Below are 23304 nucleotides of genomic sequence, written 5' to 3' on the forward strand. Positions count from 1 at the left end.
GAGTTCCCTGAAGGCTCCAGGGTTGAGATGGGTGCTGCTTCTGCCTTCCAAGGAGCACAGTGTGAGTGGAGGAAAGCCCACTGCTTTCAGATGGGCTCCTGCGGGAAATTACTTTGTCCGTGAGACAGCTTAAATGGGATTTTATAGCTTGAACTTAGATGACTTCTCCCTCCCTACCAGCGAAAAGGACTTGCCCAGCGCTGGGCAAATCCTCCAGGGAGGGTGGAAATGAGACACTTGGTGTGTAGGAGCAGCATTTAAACAATCTGTGCAGTAGCATCACTGCTGTATTGGCTGCAGATCACCTCAGAGCCAGCGTTCTCTGTGTGCATGGCTCTGCTCTATCTGCTTCTGCCACCTTCCAGCCTGTGCTTGTCAGTGTCCTGGCAATGCCAGAGCCTCCCGCGGCGGGCTGGAACAGTCCTTGTCCCACCAGTTCCTGTTGCAGGGGAGCCCAGGGCTGTCACCTGATGTTCCTGTGACATACTCTGGTTTGGAGACCTAGAGTGGCTCTGCCGATCCTAGGAGGATGGAGGAGTCCACTTAAAAACTAAAAATAAAGATTAAATAATTAAAAATTAAAATAAGGGGCAGGGGAAGTAAGAATAGTTGTCAAATTTGAATAAGAATTAAAATAATAAAAATATAATAGGAAAAAAATTTAAATTAAAAAATGAAAAATAATAGCACACTATTAGTAAATAAAAGAAAAATGTCGTTAATGAAAAGAAATTTAAAATGATAGAAGTAATAACTACGAACATACAAAATATAATACAAATATAATAAAAACAAAAGAAATAAAAATAAAATAATATTAGTTTAAGAATGGTATAAAATCTAGACGAGTCCAACGCTTGGTTTATTGATGCACTGAAAAACGGACCGAGCCCTGGGGCAGCCCTGGGAGAAGGGCTGGATCGAGCTCCCCCCGAGCCCCGTGGCGGAGCGGGCCGGTCCGTGGGGCCGGCAGCTCTGCGCCGTTTCCCGCAGCCACCCCCGCGTCCCTGTGCCGGCGGTGCGCTGCCCCTTTAAATCCCGGCGGCCGGGCAGGGAATCCCTCTCGCAGCGCGTCATCCGCGGCAAGGAAACCCGCGCTCGCGTCGTGCGACGCAAATGACCATTTTTGGCAACGTGCGACAGCGGACGGCACCAAGCGGGGCGGGGGGAGGCGGGGCCTGCCGGGAACGGGCTCAGTGCTGCCCCCGCCGCTGCGCCCGCCCCGCCCGAGCCGCCCGGACCGCGGGCCGGGGAGGGGCGGGCGCGGCGGGGCGGGTGGCGCGGCGGGCGCGGCCGAGCGGGCGCCCTCCCCCCGCGGGCGGCCCGCCCCCCCCCGCCGCGGCGGCAGGTGGGAGGCTCCGCGCGCCAAGGTGGGGCCGGTGCGCCGCGGGTTTGACGTGTGCGAGTGCACATGGTGCGGCGGCGGCGGCGGGCGGATAATAAGCGAGCGCGGCCGGGGCGATGCCATTGCTCTGAGTCACCGCGGGCGCGCGGAGCTCCCGCTCGCAGCGCCGCCGAGCCGCGGGGCGCAAGACCCGGCTGAGTCACCCCGCGCCGGGAAAAGGGGCGGCCGGTGTGTGGTGGTGGTGGTGGAGGAGGAGGTTGGGGGGCGGAGGAGAACTGCTCCGCCTGCAGCCCCCGGGCCCGGAGCCGCTCCGCCGGCGGGGCGAGTTTCGCCGGGCAGCGCGGAGAGAGGACATCGGCGAGCGCCCGCTTGCGCGCACGGCTCTGCTCCCGCCGCGCCGCCGAGTCCTGCCTTCCCGTCCCGTCCCGCAGGCGCTCGGCTGCCAACTGAGCCACTTTTATCATCATTGTTATTGTTTTTATTTTTGTTATCTCTTTATTTTTATATTTTTCTTTTTTTTAATTTTTTTTTTACCTTTCCTCCCCTCCACTTTCTTCCTCGTCTCCAAAGCCGTTTTTATTATTTTTGTCTCTCTCCGCGGCGAGCGTTGGGAGGCGAAAGGCAAGAGCCGAAGAGGTCGGGAGGGAGAAGGGGGCGGGGAGACGACGAGGGAGCGGCGGGTGTCGGTGTGGGAAGGCGGGGACGCGGCTCCCCCGGCCCGACCTCGGACCATGTACCAGGACTACCCCGGGAACTTCGACACCTCCTCCAGAGGCAGCAGCGGCTCTCCAGGACATCCCGAGACCTACTCGAGCGGCGCAGCCCAGCAGGTAGGGCCGGGCGCTGCCCCTCTCCCCCGGTGCCTCCGGGGGCGGCTCCGAGCGCTCCCGGGACGGGAGTTCACCGCCACGCCCGGGGAGCGGCCGGCGCTTCCTCCGCGGCGGAGGCACGGGCGCCCGGCGGAGAGGCGCCGGTGGCGGTGGCGCAGGCGGTGCCGGGGCGCGGGGCTGCCCGCAGCCGCCGCTCCGTCCCGCCGCCCTTAGCGGGGCGCTTCGCTTTCCTTCCCTCCGTGTCCGCCCGCCCCGGAGCGGGTGCCGCGACGCGTCCGGAGGGACGCTGACCGGAGTTCCCCGCCTGTCGGGCCGGGAGTGCTGCGGGAGACACGGCCTGCCCCGAGCGGGGACGTGCGGTGAGGGAGCGCCCGGCGGGCAGTGTCCGCTGGCCCGGCCCCAGGCGGAGCGGAGCGGCGTGGCCGGGTGCCGGTGCCGAGCCCCCGCCTGTCGGCCGGGCACCCGCGCAGCGCCGGGCCGGGACCCGCTCGGCAATCAAAGGGCTCCTACGGGCGACTTCTCTGCGAGGTCGGTAACGCGAATATAGGGGCGCACCGAACTCTTCCTCCTTCCTGCTTTTGTTCTCATTGGGAGCTTCTCGCTGTCCACGTTCATCGCGCCTGCCCGGGTGGTGCCCGGGGTTCGCCCGCAGCACTTTGGGCGGCTTCGCTGGGACTTTGGGAGGTGCCGCCCGAGTTATTCACGGAGCTGTCGCAGCCGCCGTGGAACACGGCGGGATGGCTGGAAGTGGGCTCTGAGTCTTTCCAGCGCCTGCGGTTGTCTGCCCGCTTCTCCCCCGTTAAACTTTGTCTCCGAGGCGCTGACAGTCTCCTTGCTTTGCCACGGGGCCCACGCTGGCAGCCCTGGGCCGGCGGCGTGCCGCCGTGCTCAGCGCTCTGCCCGCCCGCTCCTTGGTTCCGCCGCCGCTCTCCGGCCGGCCGCGGCTCTTTCCGAGCCGGAGTTTCCCGGGGCTCGCCGGAGCGCTCCCCGGCCCCGCTCCCTACTCAAGCCCCACTACCGGGCGGCGCTTCGAGGATGGGGAATATTTCCTGTGGAAGCGGCGTGAATTCACGGACCTGAAAGCCCAGTCTTGTGGTTTGGGTTTTTTCCCTTTCATTTTCCTAAGAAAATACCTCGAAATTACTTATATGCCTAGATCGACTAAATCTACCACTTCTGGGGAAGGCATTACACAATCGGACCAGTTATACAAACCTGGGTTATTTCATAACTTGTTTACATCAGCTGGCCCAGCCTCACTCTTTTTTTGCCTTTTCAGAGTTGGGCTTCTGACCCCCCCACCCCCCTTTTTCTCACAATATTATTTCTTGTGTGGCTTCTACGAGCGAACTGGCCGTGTGAGCACAGTGTGGCCTTCGCATCAAGGAGTCATAGGATAATTGAAAGAGAAAAAAAATAAAAAAGGAAAAAAGTCCAGTCTTAAACTCTGCCAGCCGTACCAGCCCGTGACATTCCTCACATTAAAGAAGTTTTACCAGAAATTACTCGCTGCCGCTCCCCGCCTGCTCCAAACGCATCTCGCTGGTGCCCTCTGCGGGCTGCAGGCTGGGGTTTCCAGGGATTCTAGCTCCGATAAAGCTTATTCCCTGGTTTACTGTAAACGCTAGGACAGGGTGGGGGAGCGGGAAAGGGGCCTGACAAGCTGGGAACGCCCGGCGAAACTGCAAATTCTCACTCTCCCTTTCCTGCTGTGATTGAACAGCTGCTCTGGCTTCAAGCACTTGCTGCAGGAGGTCGAGAAACTCCGTCGCCGCTTCACGTTTGAGCTGTCACAGTCCGAGCAGTAACTGGGTTTTCCCCTTTTTCTGGGGCTCCACGTCTTCCCCAGGCAGCTGGTGTGCGTGCCGTCTGAACCGGGGAGCAGAGCCCCGTTTCTAGGGTTACTATCTGAAACAGGGCTTTGAGCAGGACGTTGGCTTAGCGAGAACATAAATGTTTTCTTTAAGAATCCGGGAGATTTCTCAAGGCCTTGTGCTCCGTTTTTCCCTTGATCCTTACAGATGTTGTAGATTAGGATCAAATGTTAGCGTTGCCTTTACCCTAGCAGTTGGGCTGTTCTGCTGATTCTGGTCTATGGAGATCTGCAGTTTTATTACGACAGAAAATATGCATTGCTGAAATTTTTTCTTTATTGTGTTCTCTTTTTTTCCCCCCAAAAGCAAGAAAAGATGCATCAGTCACATGCTTAAATGGAAACCGTGTCTCTGAGCCAAAACTTTGATGCTTTTTAATTATTTTTTCCCATACAGGACAGCACTGGAACATTTTTCTTTTAAGTTGCGTGTCATGCTATTTTCCTAATCACTGACTTGCCATGTGGTAAACATAGACTTTAATGGGAAGAGTTTGTGTACTCTTTCAGAGTGGTCAAGTTTCCCCTGAGATTTTATAGCATTGTGTCCACTTTTCCTTCGGGGAGATGTTCAGCATAGGAGAGCCACAAGGGTCTTGTGTTTATTGTAAGATCTATCACATATACCCTGTATTTGGTAACTGAGTAATGTTGAAGATGCTCTAGGATTTTTCTCAGTTGCTTTGTTGTTGGGTTTGATTTTTTTTTTCCCCAGCCATTATATCCATTTCTCGACTGGTTTCTAGTGCTGCCCAGCACAGTTACAGATGGCAGTGAAGGTCCAGAGTGGACCAAAGAACACAGCAGGGTGCTCTATAGAAACCTTTTATATAAATCTTAAGGTGGAGAAGAGAAACACAAAGCCAAAGCTTGAAATGTCCCCGTGCTGTCTGTGCTGCTGAGTTGTGAGCTGCTAACGTAGTCTGCCCCTGCTTGTGGCAGGACTCGCTGGAGCCTCCCCCGACTGTGGATCTGAGACGGCTCTCATCCAACCCCATATTTTTAAGGCAGAGCAGAGACTGACCTCAGTTCTTGGCACACTTAATAACAGGACTCTTTCTGTTTGCTGTTTAGTTGTTGGGGTTTTTTAATGATACCTTCATGTGTGTTTGCTTGGGTCAGGAGGGGAGCGGTGGGTTCGTGGCTGAGCGCGTGCTGCGTGTGTAGCCCTGCAATCTGCCTATCGCCTCATCTCTCTCTAGTGCACTGAACTCTTGTAGAGAGGAACAACTGAAAGCTGGCACAGAGCTGCTTCCAGGAGCCTCTCGTGGGTCAGGAGAGGAGAGCTGTGCATGTCCTGAGAGGAGAAGGCAACAGGGGGTCTGGAAAGTGGGGAGGTGGGTGAGGGCAGGCAGTGCTCTCAGCCTGGCAGGGGCATTGCCCCTCTCTGAGAGGAGGAGGGATGAGGAGAGCAAAGAAGGGGCTGCAGTTTGGGGGAAGTTCTGGCACTTCTGTGTGAGGAGGCTGGTGCTCAAAGGGGCCATGCAGGGGAGGGACAGGGAAAAAAAAAATGATGCTGCCACTGCCACCAGCAGCATCCCAGGGGTCAGAGCTGACGGCACTGGGCAGAATGTGGGGCCCAGCAGCATTTTGGCATGGTAGAGCTGATCTGGTGCAGTGTCCTAGCAGGGAAAGCAAGGTAGGTGGGGAAGGCCTGATCGGTCAGGAAGAATTGCTTGTAAAACCTGGTGTTGGACTGAGCACACTGTGTCTGAAGACTCAAGCTGCCACAGCAGTGTGTCCCTTAATTATCCAGGAAAATGTGTCCCTTAGTTATCCAGGAAAAATACTGCCTTTGGAAAGTACAGAATACAGGTTTAGGGTTTTTTATTTCTAAGATATTTTGAGTTATTAGAAGGGAAGCTGGTGACAGAGATGGGGCATGGCAGAGAGGAACTGGTCTCTTCCCCCCAGGTCTGCAGGCAAGCATTGTGGAGCTACAGAGGGATGTGGCTGAACTGAGCAACTCCCCTTTGCTGTCCTGGAGACCTCTGCTAGTTTTACAGAAGGGTCCTAGGTTGAATACAGGAGTGAATAGAAAGAGCACTTGCTTAGTCAATACTTGGAGCCTGATTTTTATGTCAGATTCTGGTATTTTATGTGGTTGATTTAGTGGTGGAACTGACTCTCACAACCTCTATTAGGAATTTTTAGCATGTTGTCGGGTGTTGGAGGCAAAGGTTAGCTCTGGAATGCCAGTGGTGTCTCTATGGCAAAGCACCAGAAGCTCTCTGGATGTTTCACAGTCATTGCTTTGTAGTGTCCCTGCAGGGAAGACAGGACATTTCCTCTCTGCTTTTTGGACATGAAAGGGAGGGTGGTGGCACAGATAGGCAATGGTCGTGGTAGGAGCCGCTTGCGGATCTGGAAGTAGGGCTCACATCCCTTGAGTTTGGTTCGTGGTTCAACTGGGCTCGCACTTCCTCCCTTCTGATGAGGTTTAGGTCCTCTTGTGTTCTGGTTATGGAGGCACCAACACATCCTCTTCTGTGCCATGTGGTCACAGCCTACACCATGCAGAGCAAAGGAGGGGATTTGCACTCTCAAATTCTGATGCAGCGTTGACAGTTTGTGGCTTGGAGCCTCTTTAACTAATTGGAGGAGGTGACATGGACTCTGAAATGTGGGATGAACTGAGGCTGTGTTGGACTCAAGCTCCAAGTGAATCTCTGAGGTGCTGTGGGGGTTTTGCCAAAGGTCTTGGTACCATTGTCATCCTCTCTGTGTAATTTCCCCGCCTGCTTAACTTGACTCACTCCTTCCTTGCTAGATTTTGAGCTGTTCAGAGGTGTAAGTCAGCAGTTGGCAGTATTCAGACTGGCTCTCCTGGTCTTCAGGTCTTGGCAGCTCGCTAGTGCTGGCCTGAAGTGCTGCAGCTATCAGCATGTGAAATACTATTTGCAGTAGCCTTGGTTTAACAAAGCTCTTAAGGTGCTTGACTAGGCACACCCTGAAAAGGAAATCTATGTTGGTGTCCCTTATCTGGGACGCTTACCTGAGCTGAGGTCAGGCTGATGCAAGGGCTCTCGCTCCTCTGGGAAGCCAGGTTGTTGACCCAAGAATGTGCCTTTCTCATGGAGTCATTTCAAGGCTTACAGACCAGTGGTGGTAACAGCTGTGGGTCCTACAAGCCCTGTCCCTTGCTCAGTGATTGCTGGAGCAAGGCCTGTCTGTGAGTTAATTCCAGTCTAACCATTGAAAGCCTCCTGAAGGAGCTCAGCATAGACAAAAACATTCTTTCTCTCCTGCTTCCCCCTCCGGGGACAAGTGATTGTTTTCCTTGCAATTTAGTGCCAGCATATTATCCAGATGGATTTACCTCTGTCTGAAAGAAGGTGTACATGTATTTTGGAGGCGATCATTACCTGCTGCCTTGGTTTTACTGCTGCCTTGTTTTGTCTAGACAGTGCAGAGAGCTGCAGGGAACTTGTCCGATCTGAATCCTAAGACCTACTTTATAGGCTGCTATTAAAATACATATCCTCGCACGTAACCATCTCAGGGCTGGGCTCCTTGGTGAGCACAGAGCTACTGAAGGAGAAGCAGGCTGCTGTTCTTGCCATACCAAGCCCTACGTGGACCAAGCCCAAATTTCAGGGCAATCCTTTGGTGAAAGGAGGCTTTGTTCTGCTTGGTAATGGCATTTCAGAACTGAAGTTTCTCTTCCTTTTCTTTGGGCTTGAAGAGAAGTGTTTCTCTAGAAACTCCGTAATTCCCCTTTTGCTCCCTGCCGGAAGGAGTGGTGGGCACTGGCAGGAGGTGGCAGCAGTGGGCATGGTGCTGGGGAGGGGAGGCTGGGTTAGGGTATGCTGGGGAGCTGTGGGGGGGAAGAGGAAAGGGGTTGGGAGAGGGCAGGGCTGCTCTGGAGGGGAAGTGCCTGAGCCCAGTGCCTTCCTCAGGGGTTGTGGCAGGCAGGGGCAGCTTAAGATGCTGCAGAGCTGCAGCTGCAGCTACTGGTGTTCTTGCTTCAAGTGCCGCTTTGATCCTCACCGGTGCTGCTCCTGAGGGCCTAGCTGGTTTTGGAGTAACCACTTATGTTCTGCTCTCATTGACGGTTTCTTCTGTGCTCTCTGTCCCTTTTCTCCTCTGCCTTTTCTCCTAGAAATTTCGAGTAGATATGCCAGGATCAGGCAGTGCTTTTATCCCTACGATCAACGCCATCACAACCAGCCAAGACCTGCAGTGGATGGTGCAGCCCACCGTCATCACCTCCATGTCAAGCCCTTACTCCCGCTCGCACCCCTACAGCCACCCGCTGCCCCCGCTGTCCTCGGTGGCCGGACACACGGCTCTGCAGCGTCCTGGGGTCATCAAAACCATCGGGACCACCGTGGGACGGAGACGGAGAGATGAGCAGGTAACTGCAGTGCCTTGGAAGCAGACGTACAGAGACTTGCCCCCACTCCCTCACGAGATCTCCCGGCACTGCAGGGGAGCACTGAGGTCCATCGCTGGTGCTGTTCACATGCTGGGGTTTCTTACGGTGGTGGAAGGTGTAAGCTGGAGGGTGACTTTTATTGCTGCCTCCTCATCATATGGTGAGATTTACCCAGTCTTCATCCAACACTTCGCACTGCCAGCCCGCATTGCGGCTTGGTTTCAAAAGCAGGTGAAACTCTGAAGTTGAGCCCTGGGTTTCAGTTTGAGTGTCTCTGCCGCTCCAGGCAGAAGGAAACCTCCAAGAAAGCAGAGCAGCTTTCATGTAGGTCCTTTACAAATCTGACACCAAATTACATCAGCTAGTGTTTTCTGTCAGCTCTGTAGCTGCTAGCACAGCTCCAGTCTCCATTTGTGTGATGCCCCCAGTCCCAGCCAGCAGCACGCAGGGAGGAACAGCTTTCCTAGAGCACCTCAGCTCTAGTATGAAGAGCCTTCTGGAGGACTGGAGTCTAAATCCACCTTCCCACTACAAACCTGTAATTGCTTGATCTTTTTGCAGCAGTTTGATGGGGATCCCATAAGAGATTTTTCTGCTCCAAACCCAGAGGTATTTTTGTAACTGGCATGAGGTGGCTTGTACCACTGCTGCCCTGTGCTCAGCCTCCTAATGGGATTATCAGGCTGGGACCCTGGATCTGGTGGACTAGGTGCAGGCATCTTATCTTCTGGAAATCAGCACTGTTGTTCTCCTCTTAGTAAGAATCAGCCTTCTCCAGGGCTGTCTGGTGAACAGCTATTCACAGTGCTAGGCTGATTTCTCTTTGAGTTTAGTCAGATCTATTTTTTTTTTTTTAATCTCCCCAAGTTGTTCCCAAGCAGCATTTGTGTGGGTCGCTGTGGAGCAGCGCAGTGAGACACACGGCGCACCCTCCAGACATGAGCGCGAGCTGTTGCGTGAGGTCTGTTTCTAATAAGACTCACCAGCCCTACTTTTACTTCTACGTCATCTGTTTTGATTCGCAGTCTGATTATTTTATGTGAAGTTGCTGTCTGGTTTAGGCCCAGGAGGTTAAAGTCAGAGTTTAGCAGTACCTCTGTGTGGGGAGCTGGTATGGCTGCAGTGAGGTCCCATTTCTGGGAGGAAGGATGGAGTAGCCGTGGTGGTTCGGTACGTGCCAGCCTTTTCCACCAGCTGGAGCTACTTCCCTGTTCCCTGCATGCAGGGCTGGTGTCCAAAGGCAAAGAAAGTCTCACAGAGCTGGAGGAATAATTAGCAACAACTAATTTGTTTGACAAATGCTGCCTCTGTGTTCACAAATTGGCCGTGAAGAGATCACCATATTCTCTGCTTTATTTGTTGTTCAGAGTTATTTGCTGAAGGATGCCTGCCAAGCAATTCCTGGCCTGTGGCTTGTTTGCAAGCCGTTCATTGTGGGTCATTCAGAGCCAAGTCCTTTTGATTAGACACGTGCTAAGGCAGTACCCGGGCTCTTTGCTGTGGCCCTTTGGCTCAGGTTTCCAGGGCTGGTGCTTTGAACACCACATCGGAGTGCCTTTTTGGAAAACCCTGTGTAACACTTTATGAAAAGAGCCTGTTTTGATGAACGTTCCTGACAGCGAATGCACGTATTGGGCTTGGACAAGCTACGAATAACGCATACAGCAGGGGCACAGGGTGCCAAATCCAACCACTTTCAAACAAATCCAGCAACCACTGATGGAATATTCCTTTTTAGACCTGGTAAAATGTTAAGAACATCCAGATTAGGGGCTACTGCCCTGCCTGTGCAATTTTTGCAAAGCAGTCTTTGAAACAGATAATTTTTAAATTACTGAAGGTCTTTGTAGCAGAAAATTTACTCCAAAAATATTTCAATGAGATCTGTGCTTCCAAAGCATGAAAAGGCTCTTGAAAATTCTACACAGGGGCCCCAAGTAAGCATAGCTTCTGTGTGCATGCTCAGTGCTTTTCCATACTGTAGATATTTGTGTGGTGGGCAGAGCTGTAGCAGGGACAGCAGTGCCTGCAGGGACTCCTTCCTGGGGGAAGTATTCTGCCCAGCTGAATGGAGCTACCACCAGCCTTAGGATGGACACTGTGAGCTGCTGATGGAAAAAGCTTTTGGGCCTAAATTCTGTGTTCTGCAGTTCTAGAATTGCTTGTGTTGCTCAGTGAGCATCCAGGGGCTCATGTTACATGCAGGTGAAATCACAGGCACAGATCAGATCCTGAAAAAAGCAGATATGAACGAGCTGAATGCCCAGAGGCTGAAGTTAACTTACTGAAACTGCAAACATCAAAATTAGGGAGATAGAGCAAGCCAAAACAAACTAGGCTGAGGTTGGAGTAAAACTAACACTAAAAAGAAAAGATAGTAAAATTGTGAATGTCTCATTTGTGATATTGACAATCCGTGAAGTTATTAAAATTGAAGCTCCTCTGAAGAGGAGGAGCTAGGTAATGTTTCTTACCATTCTCTGCTGTCACTCTGTGACATGTGACGTGCTTTGCCAGGTGTCAGGGTTTTGCTTTCATTTACAGTCACCAGGCCAGAGTCCCTGCAGCACACATGGGCTGGGTGAGGCTGAAGTGTAGGGCACAAGGTTGGAGTCAAGGGCTTGGCACGTGCCCTGGATCCCCGTGGCTCCCGCTGGATCCCCGTGCTGCTCTGTCTGCATGGATCCTGCACATTGGGTGCAACATCCACTTGCTCTGTGCCCTGCTGAACTGGCTCCTTGGCTATGGCCATGGCCTAAACCTATCTGCTGCTGCTGGGGTTTGTAAAGCCTTGTCTCAAACCCCCAGAACCAGGCATAGCTTTGAACCAGGTCTTGTGAGCTCCCGTTCACTTCCTCTGGTTTCGCAAGAGTGTAGCTGGATGAGTTTCTATGGAATTGCTCCTGATTTACATCAGTGAGGATGTCAGCTGGCCTCAGGAAGCCCTTGATATCACTGGAGCCTTGCCTGCTGATGCAAGAAGCAGTGTGTTATCTCGCTGAGTGCTCAAAAATCTGAGGTCAGATTTTTGGGTGGTATAAATCATTGTTGCTTCACGGACTTCATGGGAGCTCTGCTGATTTCCCTGTCTCCCCCTATACACCATCCCGACCTTCAAGAGATCAACTATTTTTGTGTGGGAAGGAGCAGATATTTTCTTTCAAGAAAGAGGCACTTACAACATCGTGCTCTGGTTTTGCTTAACGTACCACCCAAGTTGTGAAACAATCAGAGCATCTTTTATCTGTTTGGCCTTGGTGCAGATTCACTGTCCTCTTACACAATCTTCTCCCTGTGCCCTGCTCCTTCTCCTCTCCCTTCTGCTAAGACCTGGTGCAGGCAGAGATACTGTGTGCTTTCATCTTCTGCTGACATCAGTGACGAGGGGGAGTGCTCAGCATCCTGCTGGATCAGGCTTTTTTCCTTTGCATTGTGGTTAAATACTCACAAACTTAAAGGAATGCCTTGCTCAGATCTGATGGATTTTCTTGGCACTTGCCCACAGCTGTCGCCTGAGGAAGAAGAGAAGCGAAGGATCCGGAGAGAGAGGAACAAGCTGGCAGCTGCTAAGTGTCGTAACAGGCGTCGAGAGCTAACAGAGAAACTCCAGGCGGTACGTGCCCTGCGTGCATTTCTTCTTCCTTGTCACACACCCTTCCAACCAGCTCCAAGGGCATTGCGCTTCCTCCACCAGCCCGTTGGAGGAAGATGCTGCAAACACACTCTGCGTTCTTCATCCAAGGCTACCCAAGGGTACTGCTCCTACATCAACAGCTGCTGATGAGGGGGACTTGGTCCTGGAGCTTAGGACCCTAAAATTCTTTTGCTCAGTGCCCAAAATGTCCTAGGAGCTCTGTTCCCTTCTTGCCTCTCAACTAGCACAAGTCTCCCTGACTCTGGTCATCTTTCATAAGACACTGTGTGCCTAAAGGCAGGTTTTGAGGACAAGAACACTGAAGAGGAAGGATCACCTGAAAGCTGTAGAAAACAAGGGAGATGTTATGTGTACCTGTCAGAGCTATACCCTTTAGGCTTACTCCTCCTTTGGAGGTGGGGTAGTAACTGACTTCCTTCAAAAAGGAAGCAGCACAGAGATGTGTGCCCTGATGCTGTACAAGTAATAATTAGTAAAGCTGGAGAAGGTAGAGCTGAGCATAAGAACCAAGGGGTAAGGCACTGGTTGAAGAGAAGACAAGATTGGGTTGTGTGAAATAAGCTGAAGGAAAGGCTCCAGTGCTCCTGGTCAAGAACCAGCCTGGCTTTATCCAATGATCTTGTTAACAAGCACAGCAGCAGTGAAAGCACACCTGTGAAATGTGCTGCTGCCTCAAACTAGGAGGTGTTCTCAGTGGAGGGGAGGCAAGACGGCCTATAGAGATGTCGTGACTAAGGTGATACAAGTGAGAGGAGTGTGTAAAGTGGTTAGTCATGTCCTGAAGGGCTGAGTGTGAGTTTTGTGAAGTTATGAGCTCCTCACGTGGGAAGGTCCTAACTGCTCCCAGGCTGACTGTGATCCATCTGCGTGATGTGACCACAGGAAAGATAAATGTATTAATAGTGGATGCATCAGGGGGTGATCCAGTGTTGGTCCTTTGGGCAGGAGTTAGACAACTGTCAGACCTAAACTGGAATATGCACTACAGAAATAAAATGGAAACAGTTTAAAGACTGCTATATACTACCACTGTCAAAGTGAAAAGAATTTTACTAGTCTAACATGAAAAAACAATGGAAGGAGATCTGGGTCCTCTGCTAAAGTGTCTGTCAGGCAGACAGCAAGGGAGAGGACTGAAGTCACAGGCCAAGACAGAGTGGCAAAAACTAGCCATCAGAAAATTAAGGCAAGTTCACGAGATTCTTTATAACATTTATAATACCTTAGATTGGTGATGTTTGGGAATAGCCTACAAATAGGCACGTGAAACACAAGATGCTTGTCTGGCAGTGACCTGGTGTCTGCTTGGCTCATGAAGAGTCTGGGGTGTATCTGCCCATGCCAGATGGGATCTGGACTTGGTGGCCCTGTTCCAGGTGAGGAGTAGTTTCAGAGCCTTTGCTATTTTATTTATTTATTCCCCTTTTGTCTGCAGGAAACTGAAGTACTGGAGGAGGAGAAGTCGGTGCTGCAAAAGGAGATCGCTGAGCTCCAGAAGGAGAAGGAGAAGCTGGAGTTTATGCTGGTGGCTCACAGCCCTGTGTGCAAAATCAGCCCCGAGGAACGTCGCAGCCCTCCATCCAGCAGCCTCCAGAGCATTCGGACTGGAGCAAGTGGAGCCGTGGTGGTGAAGCAGGAGCCTGTGGAGGAAGAGATCCCATCTTCCTCTTTGGTCCTTGACAAAGCCCAGAGGTCTGTCATTAAGCCCATCAGCATTGCTGGAGGTTTTTATGGGGAGGAGGCACTCAACACTCCCATTGTGGTGACCTCAACACCAGCCATCACTCCTGGCTCTTCCAACTTGGTGTTCACCTACCCCAACGTGTTGGATCAGGAGTCTCCTCTCTCCCCTTCTGAGTCCTGCTCCAAAGCTCACCGGAGGAGCAGCAGCAGTGGGGACCAGTCCTCAGATTCCTTGAACTCTCCCACCTTGCTGGCGTTGTAATCCCCCTGCGGCCCCCCATTTTGCCAGTGTGTTACATCCCCCACAGCACCATGGGGGGAGCCCCCTCCGTGGGATTAGAGACAGGCACAGGATCGTTCAAGCACAAGGGCAGCAAGAACAAGGATGGGGAAGTGCTACAGCTCCAGGAAGGAGAGTGAGGACCAACGCCAGCTCCCTGGAGGCAGGAAACGGCAAGGGTGGGACTGACGCCAGGGCTGTTTGGAGAGGGTGATGTCCGCTCTGTAGGGACTGCCTTGGAAAGCTCTTTGTGGCCGTAGTGGACCTGAGGAGCGCTCCTGGCCAGGACTGAAGGCGAGCTGCAGACAGTTGCTAGTCGTCCCTTTCCTTTGTGGATTGACTGGAGCGGTTGTGCTCTGTGCTTAAATCATTCTGGGTAGTTGATCTTACAACTTCTCTCTTGCGTGCTCGCTCGCTCTCTTTCTCTTTGCATATAATTTCCAATGTTGTCGATCCCATTACATTTCACTCAGTTGCTCTGAACTCTGAAGTCTAATTAGGATCTTTGCTCTTGGGAATAGCTGTGGGAAACACGTAGGGTTGCCCAGACAGGAGGATGACAGCTGGAAGGACCAGGAGATAAGGGGGACCAAGAGGAGCCCAAGAGCTCAGCAGCAAGGGCAGACCTTGTAGTCTCTAGCCTGAGGCACACAGACAGAAGAAGTCTCATGGTGAAACCTTTCTTTTTAAAAATGTGGATGTATTTATCCCCTTGGGCTCCTCCAAAAACCAAGTTAGCATCTCAGGGCCAAAGTAGCATCAGAAAAGCTGCTGGGCTGGCACTTACCAGTCACAGGCAGGGTTTTACCCTAGTTTGCTGGATATCAAGTCTGCTGCTTGTTGTTTACTTTTCCTGGGCTGCCTGCTGTCTAGGGAGTATTACATCTTCCTTCCCATCAGGGCTCCTGACTCAGAGGCTGATCTCTTCCTGTTAGTAAATCTTCCCCTCCCCTTGGCCATATTTGCAGAACATGGTACAAAAAAAAGAGGTGGCACCAGATGCCTATAAATCTAGGATGGAGACAGGCAGCAGCTGAGACAGTGAAATTAGCTGGCTGTACCCTTGCTGATTTTTTCATTGTTGGGAAACAAAGCAGCACATATCTACCAGCACAGCAGAGGCCACAAGGCCCCAGCTCCTGACCAGGCAGGAATGGCATGGATAAAGTGTTGACCTGTTTGAACTAAAACAGAGCTTCTGACAAGCTCTGGCAAATGACAAATTGACAGCTGAGGAAAATCGATTAGCATTATTTGCACCTTGGTCTTTGGCCTCTGGTTTTTCTTTACATTTTCTTTGCAGATTGATCTTTTGTTGTGGTTGATTGGCCTGAAGACAAAGAATCAAACCAAAGGGCTCTTTCCCTAGTCTTGGGTCCTTCTCTCTAGCCTGTGGGCTTGACTGCTACTACTAAGTGCTCAGAGAGAGCACAAGCTCTCCAGTGCTCATGTTCACTACTGAAAATGTGTGTAATCTTATTTCCACTTGGACCCAAGCTCAATTCCTATTGATATCAAAGTACTGGCAAACCATGACCCTGTGCACACTAGGACTGCCCAGCTTGCCAGCTAAACCACTTAGGAGATAGCTCTTTGGTCCTGCCTATTGAAGCTGTGGTGGCAGTTATTTATTTTTATTTAGTTTGTCTTTTATACACACGTACACACACACACACACATATATATATAGATATATATATTTTTTTTTAATCAGCTGAAACTGTGGCGTTTCTTGTTCAGGCTGGACCTGGAGAAATGCAGCACACAATTATACAATTATAGGGCTAGTCATACGAGATGCAAAACTGCTGCAGTCCCCAGCAACTCCACTGGGAATTAATAGGTTTCAGTCATGTGGAACTGGGACTTTACTCAGCAGGGCTAACTTCCCTCAAACTCTGGCCACTGCCCATTCCTTGAATCCATTCAATGGGACACTATTCTGGCTCTAAAGGTGGACTTTGGCTTTTTTATTATAACTATTATTTTTAACCCCAGCATTTACCAAACCTACCAGAAATATGTGAGGGATCCTTTTTCCTTCATGAAGCTGATTGGATTCAGGCTTTTTCTATATTGCTTAAACACATCCAATTTGATATTGGTGCTAGCGGTTTCAAATGGAGCTCACACAGTAAGTAAAATTAGTAAAGGAGTTGTATTGTCCTTACATGTACATCAAAATTTCCTTTCTAATAAAGTAGATCTTAAGTTTCCCATAGTTAGCACAAAGGATCCACTTTTCCTAGGGTTTTACAAAGATGATACCACTTCGGTGAAACTCCAGCTTCTCTGTTTCCATTTTGCCAAATGCTTGTTTGGGCCACTCTGAACTGAGAATCTAAAACTGTTAATAAAACATCTCTGTGTGTCATTTCCACACATTTTTGAGGAGAACAACCCTGACAAGTGGTGGGTGAGTTTTAAAATGATGCAGCTACTTTTGAGGCTAGCTGACCGGGACTGCTGTCTCCTGTGAGATCAGGAACATCCACCTCTTGTAGGGGTTTCAAGAAGTCAGCTGTCTCCTCAGATCTAACTGGTGGAACAACAAAATCCTACCTTTGCTTCTGGTCACTGAATCATTGCCAAAAGGAGCTGCAGCTGGTCCTTGTCCACTGCCCTCCTGCCTGGTTATTGACCTGCTCAGAGACAGAACAAGATGCTTCCCTTTCCTGACCTGTGATACTGATGGGAGCCATGTGAAACTCCTCAAAAAAGAGGATTATTTTCCACTGTTTGGAAAAAGCCCCAGATACCTTGTGCCTGTCTGTTTTCCCCCTCAAGTCTCTCAAAGAATGTCTGTGTTGGGATTGCTGATCTCCAGCCTTTTGTGTTTTGTGGATCAGCCTTAACTTTTGTTTAGTTTCTGGCAGGCAGGTACAACTCCATTCCCATTTTGGTCTGGCCCTACATTGTTCTTTTAATGTTTTCTGGTGTGCTCTTTGGGAACTGATTGTCCTTCCCATGCCCAAATGTTATTTTCCATGAGTACCTTCCCTGCTGATTCCTAAATGTAGTGTCTCCATGTTCTGCATGTAGTGGGGATATGGGAGCTGTTGTACCTAGTGCTGACAGAGTTGAAGTCAATGGAAAATGGCCCAGGGAATTTCAGCTGGTATTGGGTCAGCCCCCTGGTGACTGGCCCAACAAAGCCTCTCTTAACATCCTAAATTAATCAATGCCAAACTGGGAGGAGTAGTAACAGCTGCATTGAAGGAAACATTCAGCTTCTAGGTGATGTTGCCATTCCAGTTTTGCCCTCATTCCTCCTTCTCCTTTCCCAGTTGTGGCATTGCCTTTATATATTCCTTTCTTGTTGATGTGGAGACTGGGTAAGTCTCAATCCACTTGTGGTGTGATGGGATTTGGGACCAACATGCTGGGGACAGTAGCTCTCTGTTATGTTTTTATAATTATTATTTAAATGATCTATTTAGTTCATCTGAACCTTTAATTTTGCTGCTTACTGTATGTAGGATCCACCTGGCCTTCATCCTAAATGAAAAGAAAAGAACAAAATGAAAACAAACCTAAGACACCTCCCTTCTCCCTGGTCTTTTATTATTTATTGGCAGGCAGCCGTCTTGTGCCTGCTCCAGCAGATCTGCCAGCCATTAATTTAACATCCACCCAAATCACATTCCTGGTGTTTGGTTGTTGCTTATTTTTTTTCCCTTTTGGTTGTTGCTTTTTTCATTTTAAAACAGACTTCTGAAATGTAAGAAATCTTACTGTCATGACACAAGATAATTTTCATTAGGAAGGCCAAGTCAAACATTTTAAGAGGTGGGGGGAACAATATTCATTTATTTCTTATTTATTTATCATGTTTACATCTTTTGTTTTTCTGTTCAGGACTTGGATATAATAAAGAAAGCATTAAAAATACTACAATCTTCTTTTTTTTTTTTTTTAAGGCTAATAATTTTTTTTGATTCCTTAAATAAAATAATCTGAGTTTTGTTGTTGTCTGTATAAAATGTAAAAAGAGATATGTTTTTAAAGATGCATTATCATTCCTCTGTGAACAGTAGGTGGAGTTCAGGACAAATCTCAGAGTACAAGATAATAATAAAACCCAATCCTGTTTTACTTAATTGTTCCCCTCCTATCCTGTATGATTAAAGGGTTATTCCACTTTCTTGTTTGTGGTTACTTGATGTTAAAACCATATTAAAATGTGTAGGAAATAGGTATCCAATTGTTTTTGCTCAGTGAGAGAGTAAACTGTTGTATATATCTTGATATCCTGTGTAGTTCAAAGTAACATCAGTAAGGGATAGTGCATCTTTATTAGAGAGATAAGTTACTAGTGTCACTAAAGTCTGCTTTAAGATCCTCAGATACAGAAAGGGCCTGGTTCTGATTCCACTCACGTGGGACAAGCTGAAAGCATCAGCAGCTTTTTGCTGCTGTGAGGCAGGTGTCAGTAGTGAAATGAAGTCTCAGTGAGAGAGACTAACAGGTGACCATGAGGATTGTTGAAGGTTTGGGGGCGCCATTATCTTTTTTTTCCTCAGAAGTTTTAGATCATGGGTTTTCTTTTTTACTGTCTGTCTGCAGTGAAACAGTTTCTGCCACAGAGGTTCTTAAAGATGACTGCTGAAGTGGGACCTTTCTTTGCTCGTAGTGGTCTTGATGTCGTTCTTGCAGTCCTGGGGAATTTCAGCCCTGAGGCATTCTCTCTGGTGTTGTCTCTTTTCTGTTCTTGTTATTTTACTGAATTACAGGCCTACAGTATTTGCACTAAAACAAAAAGCTTGTTTAGAGAAAGCTTGCTGCTACAAAAGAAAGAACGTATTAAAATGGTTTTGCTTTTACAATTTTAACTGAGTAGCATTTTGTAGAATAAAATCAATCTAGACTGAAAAGAAAAAATGACTTTTCTTTTTTCCTCTGCACCTTCTCCCCCCACATTCCTTTCTTTTCATCCAATTCCTCAGTGGTATGATGTTCCCCCCTTCTCTTTTGGTGCTCAATTGTAATGATTGGCTGTATTGTTGACTATGCTGCTGAGAGTTATGACACTTGTAAATCTTGTTTTAATGACATTGTGGACACTTTTGTATAGCAAGAACTAACTGGAGTTCTCTCTGTTAATTGAAGTCATTAAAAAGCTCCCTTTGCCATGAACAATGACAAGCTCGCATGTTCCTTCACTGTGAACAAATGGGTCCAGCATTGCCAGGTGCCTGGCTGCAGCACAGTTCAAGGCTTCTTTCACAAGAGCAGCTGCAATCCCCACAGCTGCTACCTGTAACAATGGTAGATGGGGCAGAGGCTAGCAGAGCAGCCCACCTGGGCTAAAAGGCAAATAAAGCACTAATCCTTTCATCTTAGCTTCAAAAAGGAAAGGGATAGAGGTAAAAAATGTATGCTGACTTTTTGTTGTTTGTTTTAAATCTCCTCAACCAGAAGGAGACAAAGCTTCTGCTCTGAAAACTTGGGGTGGGGAGCAGCATGGTTGCTTCATTGGCAGCAAGGAGGAGGTTAAGATGGAATTCCCTTACATGCCTGGGGAAAACTTCAGCCTCTGGAGTGGAAGGAACTGAAATACATCAGGTTAGGAGTGGAGGATGTCATATTCAAGTTCAAAATGAAACATCAGTGGGGAGGAGATGGGTGAATCATGGCCTGCCAAGCTGGCACCAGACCAAGCTTCTCCTTACTCATGGACTTCCTTTAGGAGTAATGTCTGCTCTGGTTTCCTGTTGGTCCCTGTCCCTTGGTTTTTCACTCTCTTTTTCACATTTTTTTTCTTTTAACCCCTGTGTTCTCACAGTTCTGTGGGGAAGGAGATGAGAGATGTTGGATTAAGTTATGAAGTGTATGGAAACTATTTGTGAAGTTATAGGGAATGCTGGAGGTATCAGTCACCAGAAGAGGGAATACATGCACATGCCTGTGTGAAATGAGCTCAGCTCTCAGGAATCCATACTGTAGGAAAGTTGACATGAAATCAGCGTAGGAGGGTTTGAGCTTTAGAGCAGGACCCAGCCTTAGGGTTCTCTGCAGGGTCAAGGATGACACAGGGGTAAGGGAGAGTCGATGGGAAACTTTTTCTAAACGCACTTGTCTTGGTATGGCTAAAGGAAAGGGGGGGCATGGCAACTACAAGCAAATATGCCAAAGGAGCATCATCTCTTAATGTCTGTCTGCATTGGGCCTTGGGCACGGGGAAGTCCCCATTTGATCTCCTACTGCACACAAGCCTTCTCCAACGGGAGTGCTTCCAGGATCTCCTGCCTCTCCAAGGGCTTTCCCATTACGCTGCTGCACAGAGGCATCCAGCCTCGACTCTGTCAGACCAGCTCCTTTGGCAGCGTTTAACCTCCTCTGCCCCCTCCCAAAAATACACTAACAGGAGGATGTGCTCTTGCTCCCTAAGCTCCTGTTTGCTGACAGTGCCCTTCAGAAAGGCCTAATGCTGCTTGACTGCAAATCTTCAGCCTGATTTTCTCCCAGCAGTGGCTGGCTGTGATCATCATTAGTTGTGGAATGTCCACAGCAGTTACTCTAACTTGTTTTTTGAAGGATGAAATTGCACAGCACAGCAAACTCTTTTCCACCAGTCTTCTAGCTGTGGGAGGCCAAACTCTACCACCTTGACATGGAAATTATGTTTTTCCCAACATCCTCATCTTGGTTTAGATCACTTTACATAGGGAATTTTCCCTCCTTCTGAAACAGGCTCATCCTCCCTCTGCCCTGCAATGCCCTAACCCTGTGATGAGAGGGAGTGATCTGTATCTTACCACAGGGTAGGCAGAGTTGTACTGGAAGAGAGATCACCCATTTCTTTTGCAGGAAAGGTTGTGAGGGACATCTGCATGAAAAACTCTCCCATCAGGATCAGCATACATCCCAATGATGTTTTCAGTGCATACAAGAATGAAAAGAGGCTCCCTGTTCTCTTTTGCCTTTCCCCTTCCCAGAATGTGAGACTCATCTCTGGAGTTCTCCTTTTGGTCATATTTCTTTTTGACCAAAGCACTGGCTCCTCTCTCCAAGCAGCATGTGTGGGTAGCTTGGTCTTCTCACATGGAGTGGAGACCCCACCTAGAACAGAGCTTTTGTGCCAAGAGAAAGCTGAGAGGAGTTGCCTGAATCTATCATGCCAGAGGATCTCAAGTTGTCAGATGAAGGCTTTTGGTGATTTTTTTCTTTTTTTCAATTTTACAGTTTTATCTAGAACCTGGAGGAGCAGCTACAGGAACACTGCAGAAATTCTGCAGCCAATGGAAAGAATAAGCACATGTTAAATCTGAAGAAAGCCTAATGGCAAGCAGAGCTGGAGTGGGAGTGTAGGGGAAAGGAGGGCATCCAGAGTACTGGTTTGAAGTGATGTTTCCACTGCCATGTGGGAAGGATGTGACAGAGAAAAACATGACATGGTTATTGCATCAGATACCCCAAAGTGGAAAAAATGATGCATTAAAAAAAAAAAAAAAACAAAAAAAAAAAAAACAACCAAAGCACTACACTATATGGTCTTATTCTACTGATGCCTCCATGTCCTGAAATTTCATCCAAGTGTTTTTCTGCTCAGTCTCACATGGCATTAGTGAGGCCCCCATTCAGCAGTGCCTGGCCAGTGTCAGGACAATGAACAGTGCAGATGGATTATCAGATGGGTGGAAGCTGCTGGCATCCTCTCACAGGGCTGAGGTTTAAATAAAAGTGTTTATTCCAGTGTTTCCATGTGTGTCCAGTGTAGTGAGATCCAGTACACCTCAGGAAGATATTCCTTGGTGAAGACAGGACAAGGCTGGGAGGAGAGGCCAAGACAGCTGAGAATATTTGGCTATGAGAAAAGAAGGCTAAGGGAGGATCTTACCAAAGTGTGTCAATACCTGATGGGGGTAGGGAGCAAAGGAGATGCAATCATACTCTTACCAGTAGTACCAAGTGATAAGATGAGAGGCAATGGTCACAATTTTAACAGAGGACACAAAAGTAACTTTTTCACTGTGAAAGTGGTCAAACACTGGCATAGGTTGACCAGGGAAGTTTGTGGAGTCTCCATCCTTGGAGACATTCAAAACTAGACTGGACATGGCTCTCAGCAATCTGCTCTAATTGACCCTGCCTGAGTAAAAGGATGGGCTGGACACTCTCTTGTGATGCCTTCCAACCTCAACCACTCTGTGTTTCTGCTTTTCATTCCACATAGTCCTGAAGGAGCATATTGTGAGCATATTTCTTTCCCCCTTGCAGTGCTATCTCATCTGAACCCCAGAATTCCTCTGTACTAAATATCAGCCTTTTGATGCTGGCTGTGCAAGGTCAAACAGATAAAGACTAAGCTGGGAGGAGGCTATCATGGCAGACAAGAATGTAAACTGTTCAGCTTGTTGCAGTGTGAGTGTCAGATTTCCTTTTTAATTTTGCATGCTCCATTCCACAGACTAGTGTGGGGGAAGAGAGGGAGACAGGCCTTACATGGCTGTGATCTAGATCCTGCATCCCACAAATGACTCTCTGCAAGTCCACAGGCAGTGCCAGGAACTGTTGCCTATCTGCCTTTTGCAGGCTCTCCTACTGTTTTTCACCTCTCAGACAAAAGCAGTTTTTCAAGTTCCCTGGAAAGGTAAATAAGAATCTACAGGTGATGATCCAAGGTGAGCTCGTTGGTCAGGCACAATCCATTTACTAAGCAAGGAGTTCCCTCTGGCCCCCCATCCCCTTTCTGTAGTCCTAGTTGGGCTCCTAGACTCAGGGAAATTCATCAGTGGCTCCTAATGATGACACACTCCTGCTGATGATCACTGATGTGAGCCACCACAGCAGGAGATGCTGAGTTTGGGCAAAGGGAGGAAATAGGTCAGTTCCTTTCCTTTGGGTAGCTCAAGCTATTCAAGCACTGGGTGCTCTAATTTACTAATTCCTGTTTGAGTTGCTTATATCATATTACAACTCTGAAATGTACTTAGTTTTGAAACCTTTGTTTCATGTTAATGAGGGCAGAGCAACAGACACCATCCTGTGGGCTTTAAAGGCCCACATGCCAGAGGCCCATGAATAATCTAGGGGAAAGGTGAGCTCATGAGCCCTTCAGGTCTAAGACTGCCCTATGGTCTAGCAAGGCACAGCCCTGCTGTGACCCCTCAAGGCCAGAGCTTTGGGCAGCCCATCAGGAGCAGCAGTGAGCAGCACCACAGCCCGTGCCTCAGGAATTGGTTGCCACTGCCTTTGTTCTAGGCTGATGCTGATTTGAAAGGCTGCAACCCTTCACTCCTCCTTGGCTGCTGCAGGTC

At 49.2% G+C, this 23304-nt stretch overlaps 1 protein-coding gene across 2 annotated transcripts; it reads left to right on the top strand.

Moving 5' to 3' along the window:
* Positions 1-2008: 2008 nt before the first annotated feature.
* FOSL2 (FOS like 2, AP-1 transcription factor subunit) lies at positions 2009-19189 on the top strand. 2 transcript variants are annotated; one of them, XM_063152039.1, is made up of 4 exons: positions 2009-2175; positions 8151-8405; positions 11932-12039; positions 13517-19189. In XM_063152039.1, the coding sequence occupies exons 1-4, from the start codon at positions 2077-2079 to the stop codon at positions 14024-14026; spliced, it is 972 nt and encodes a 323-aa protein (XP_063008109.1). In that variant the 5' UTR covers positions 2009-2076; the 3' UTR covers positions 14027-19189. The 2 variants fall into 2 exon arrangements, with proteins under 2 accessions (XP_063008109.1, XP_063008110.1); XM_063152040.1 differs by lacking the exon at positions 2009-2175 and adding an exon at positions 2626-2703.
* Positions 19190-23304: the final 4115 nt, after the last annotated feature.

The sequence above is a fragment of the Melospiza melodia genome, chromosome 3 (genome assembly GCF_035770615.1).
Source record: "Melospiza melodia melodia isolate bMelMel2 chromosome 3, bMelMel2.pri, whole genome shotgun sequence".
NCBI lineage: Eukaryota > Metazoa > Chordata > Aves > Passeriformes > Passerellidae > Melospiza > Melospiza melodia.

Bases quoted from the DNA above. Each gene is read 5' to 3' on its own strand.
- FOSL2 (XM_063152039.1), top strand. From the start codon at position 2,077: ATGTACCAGGACTACCCCGGGAACTTCGACACCTCCTCCAGAGGCAGC. The intron at 2,176-8,150 runs GTAGGGCCGGGC...CTTTTCTCCTAG, and splicing joins CGAGCGGCGCAGCCCAGCAG to AAATTTCGAGTAGATATGCC. The intron at 8,406-11,931 runs GTAACTGCAGTG...ACTTGCCCACAG, and splicing joins GGAGACGGAGAGATGAGCAG to CTGTCGCCTGAGGAAGAAGA.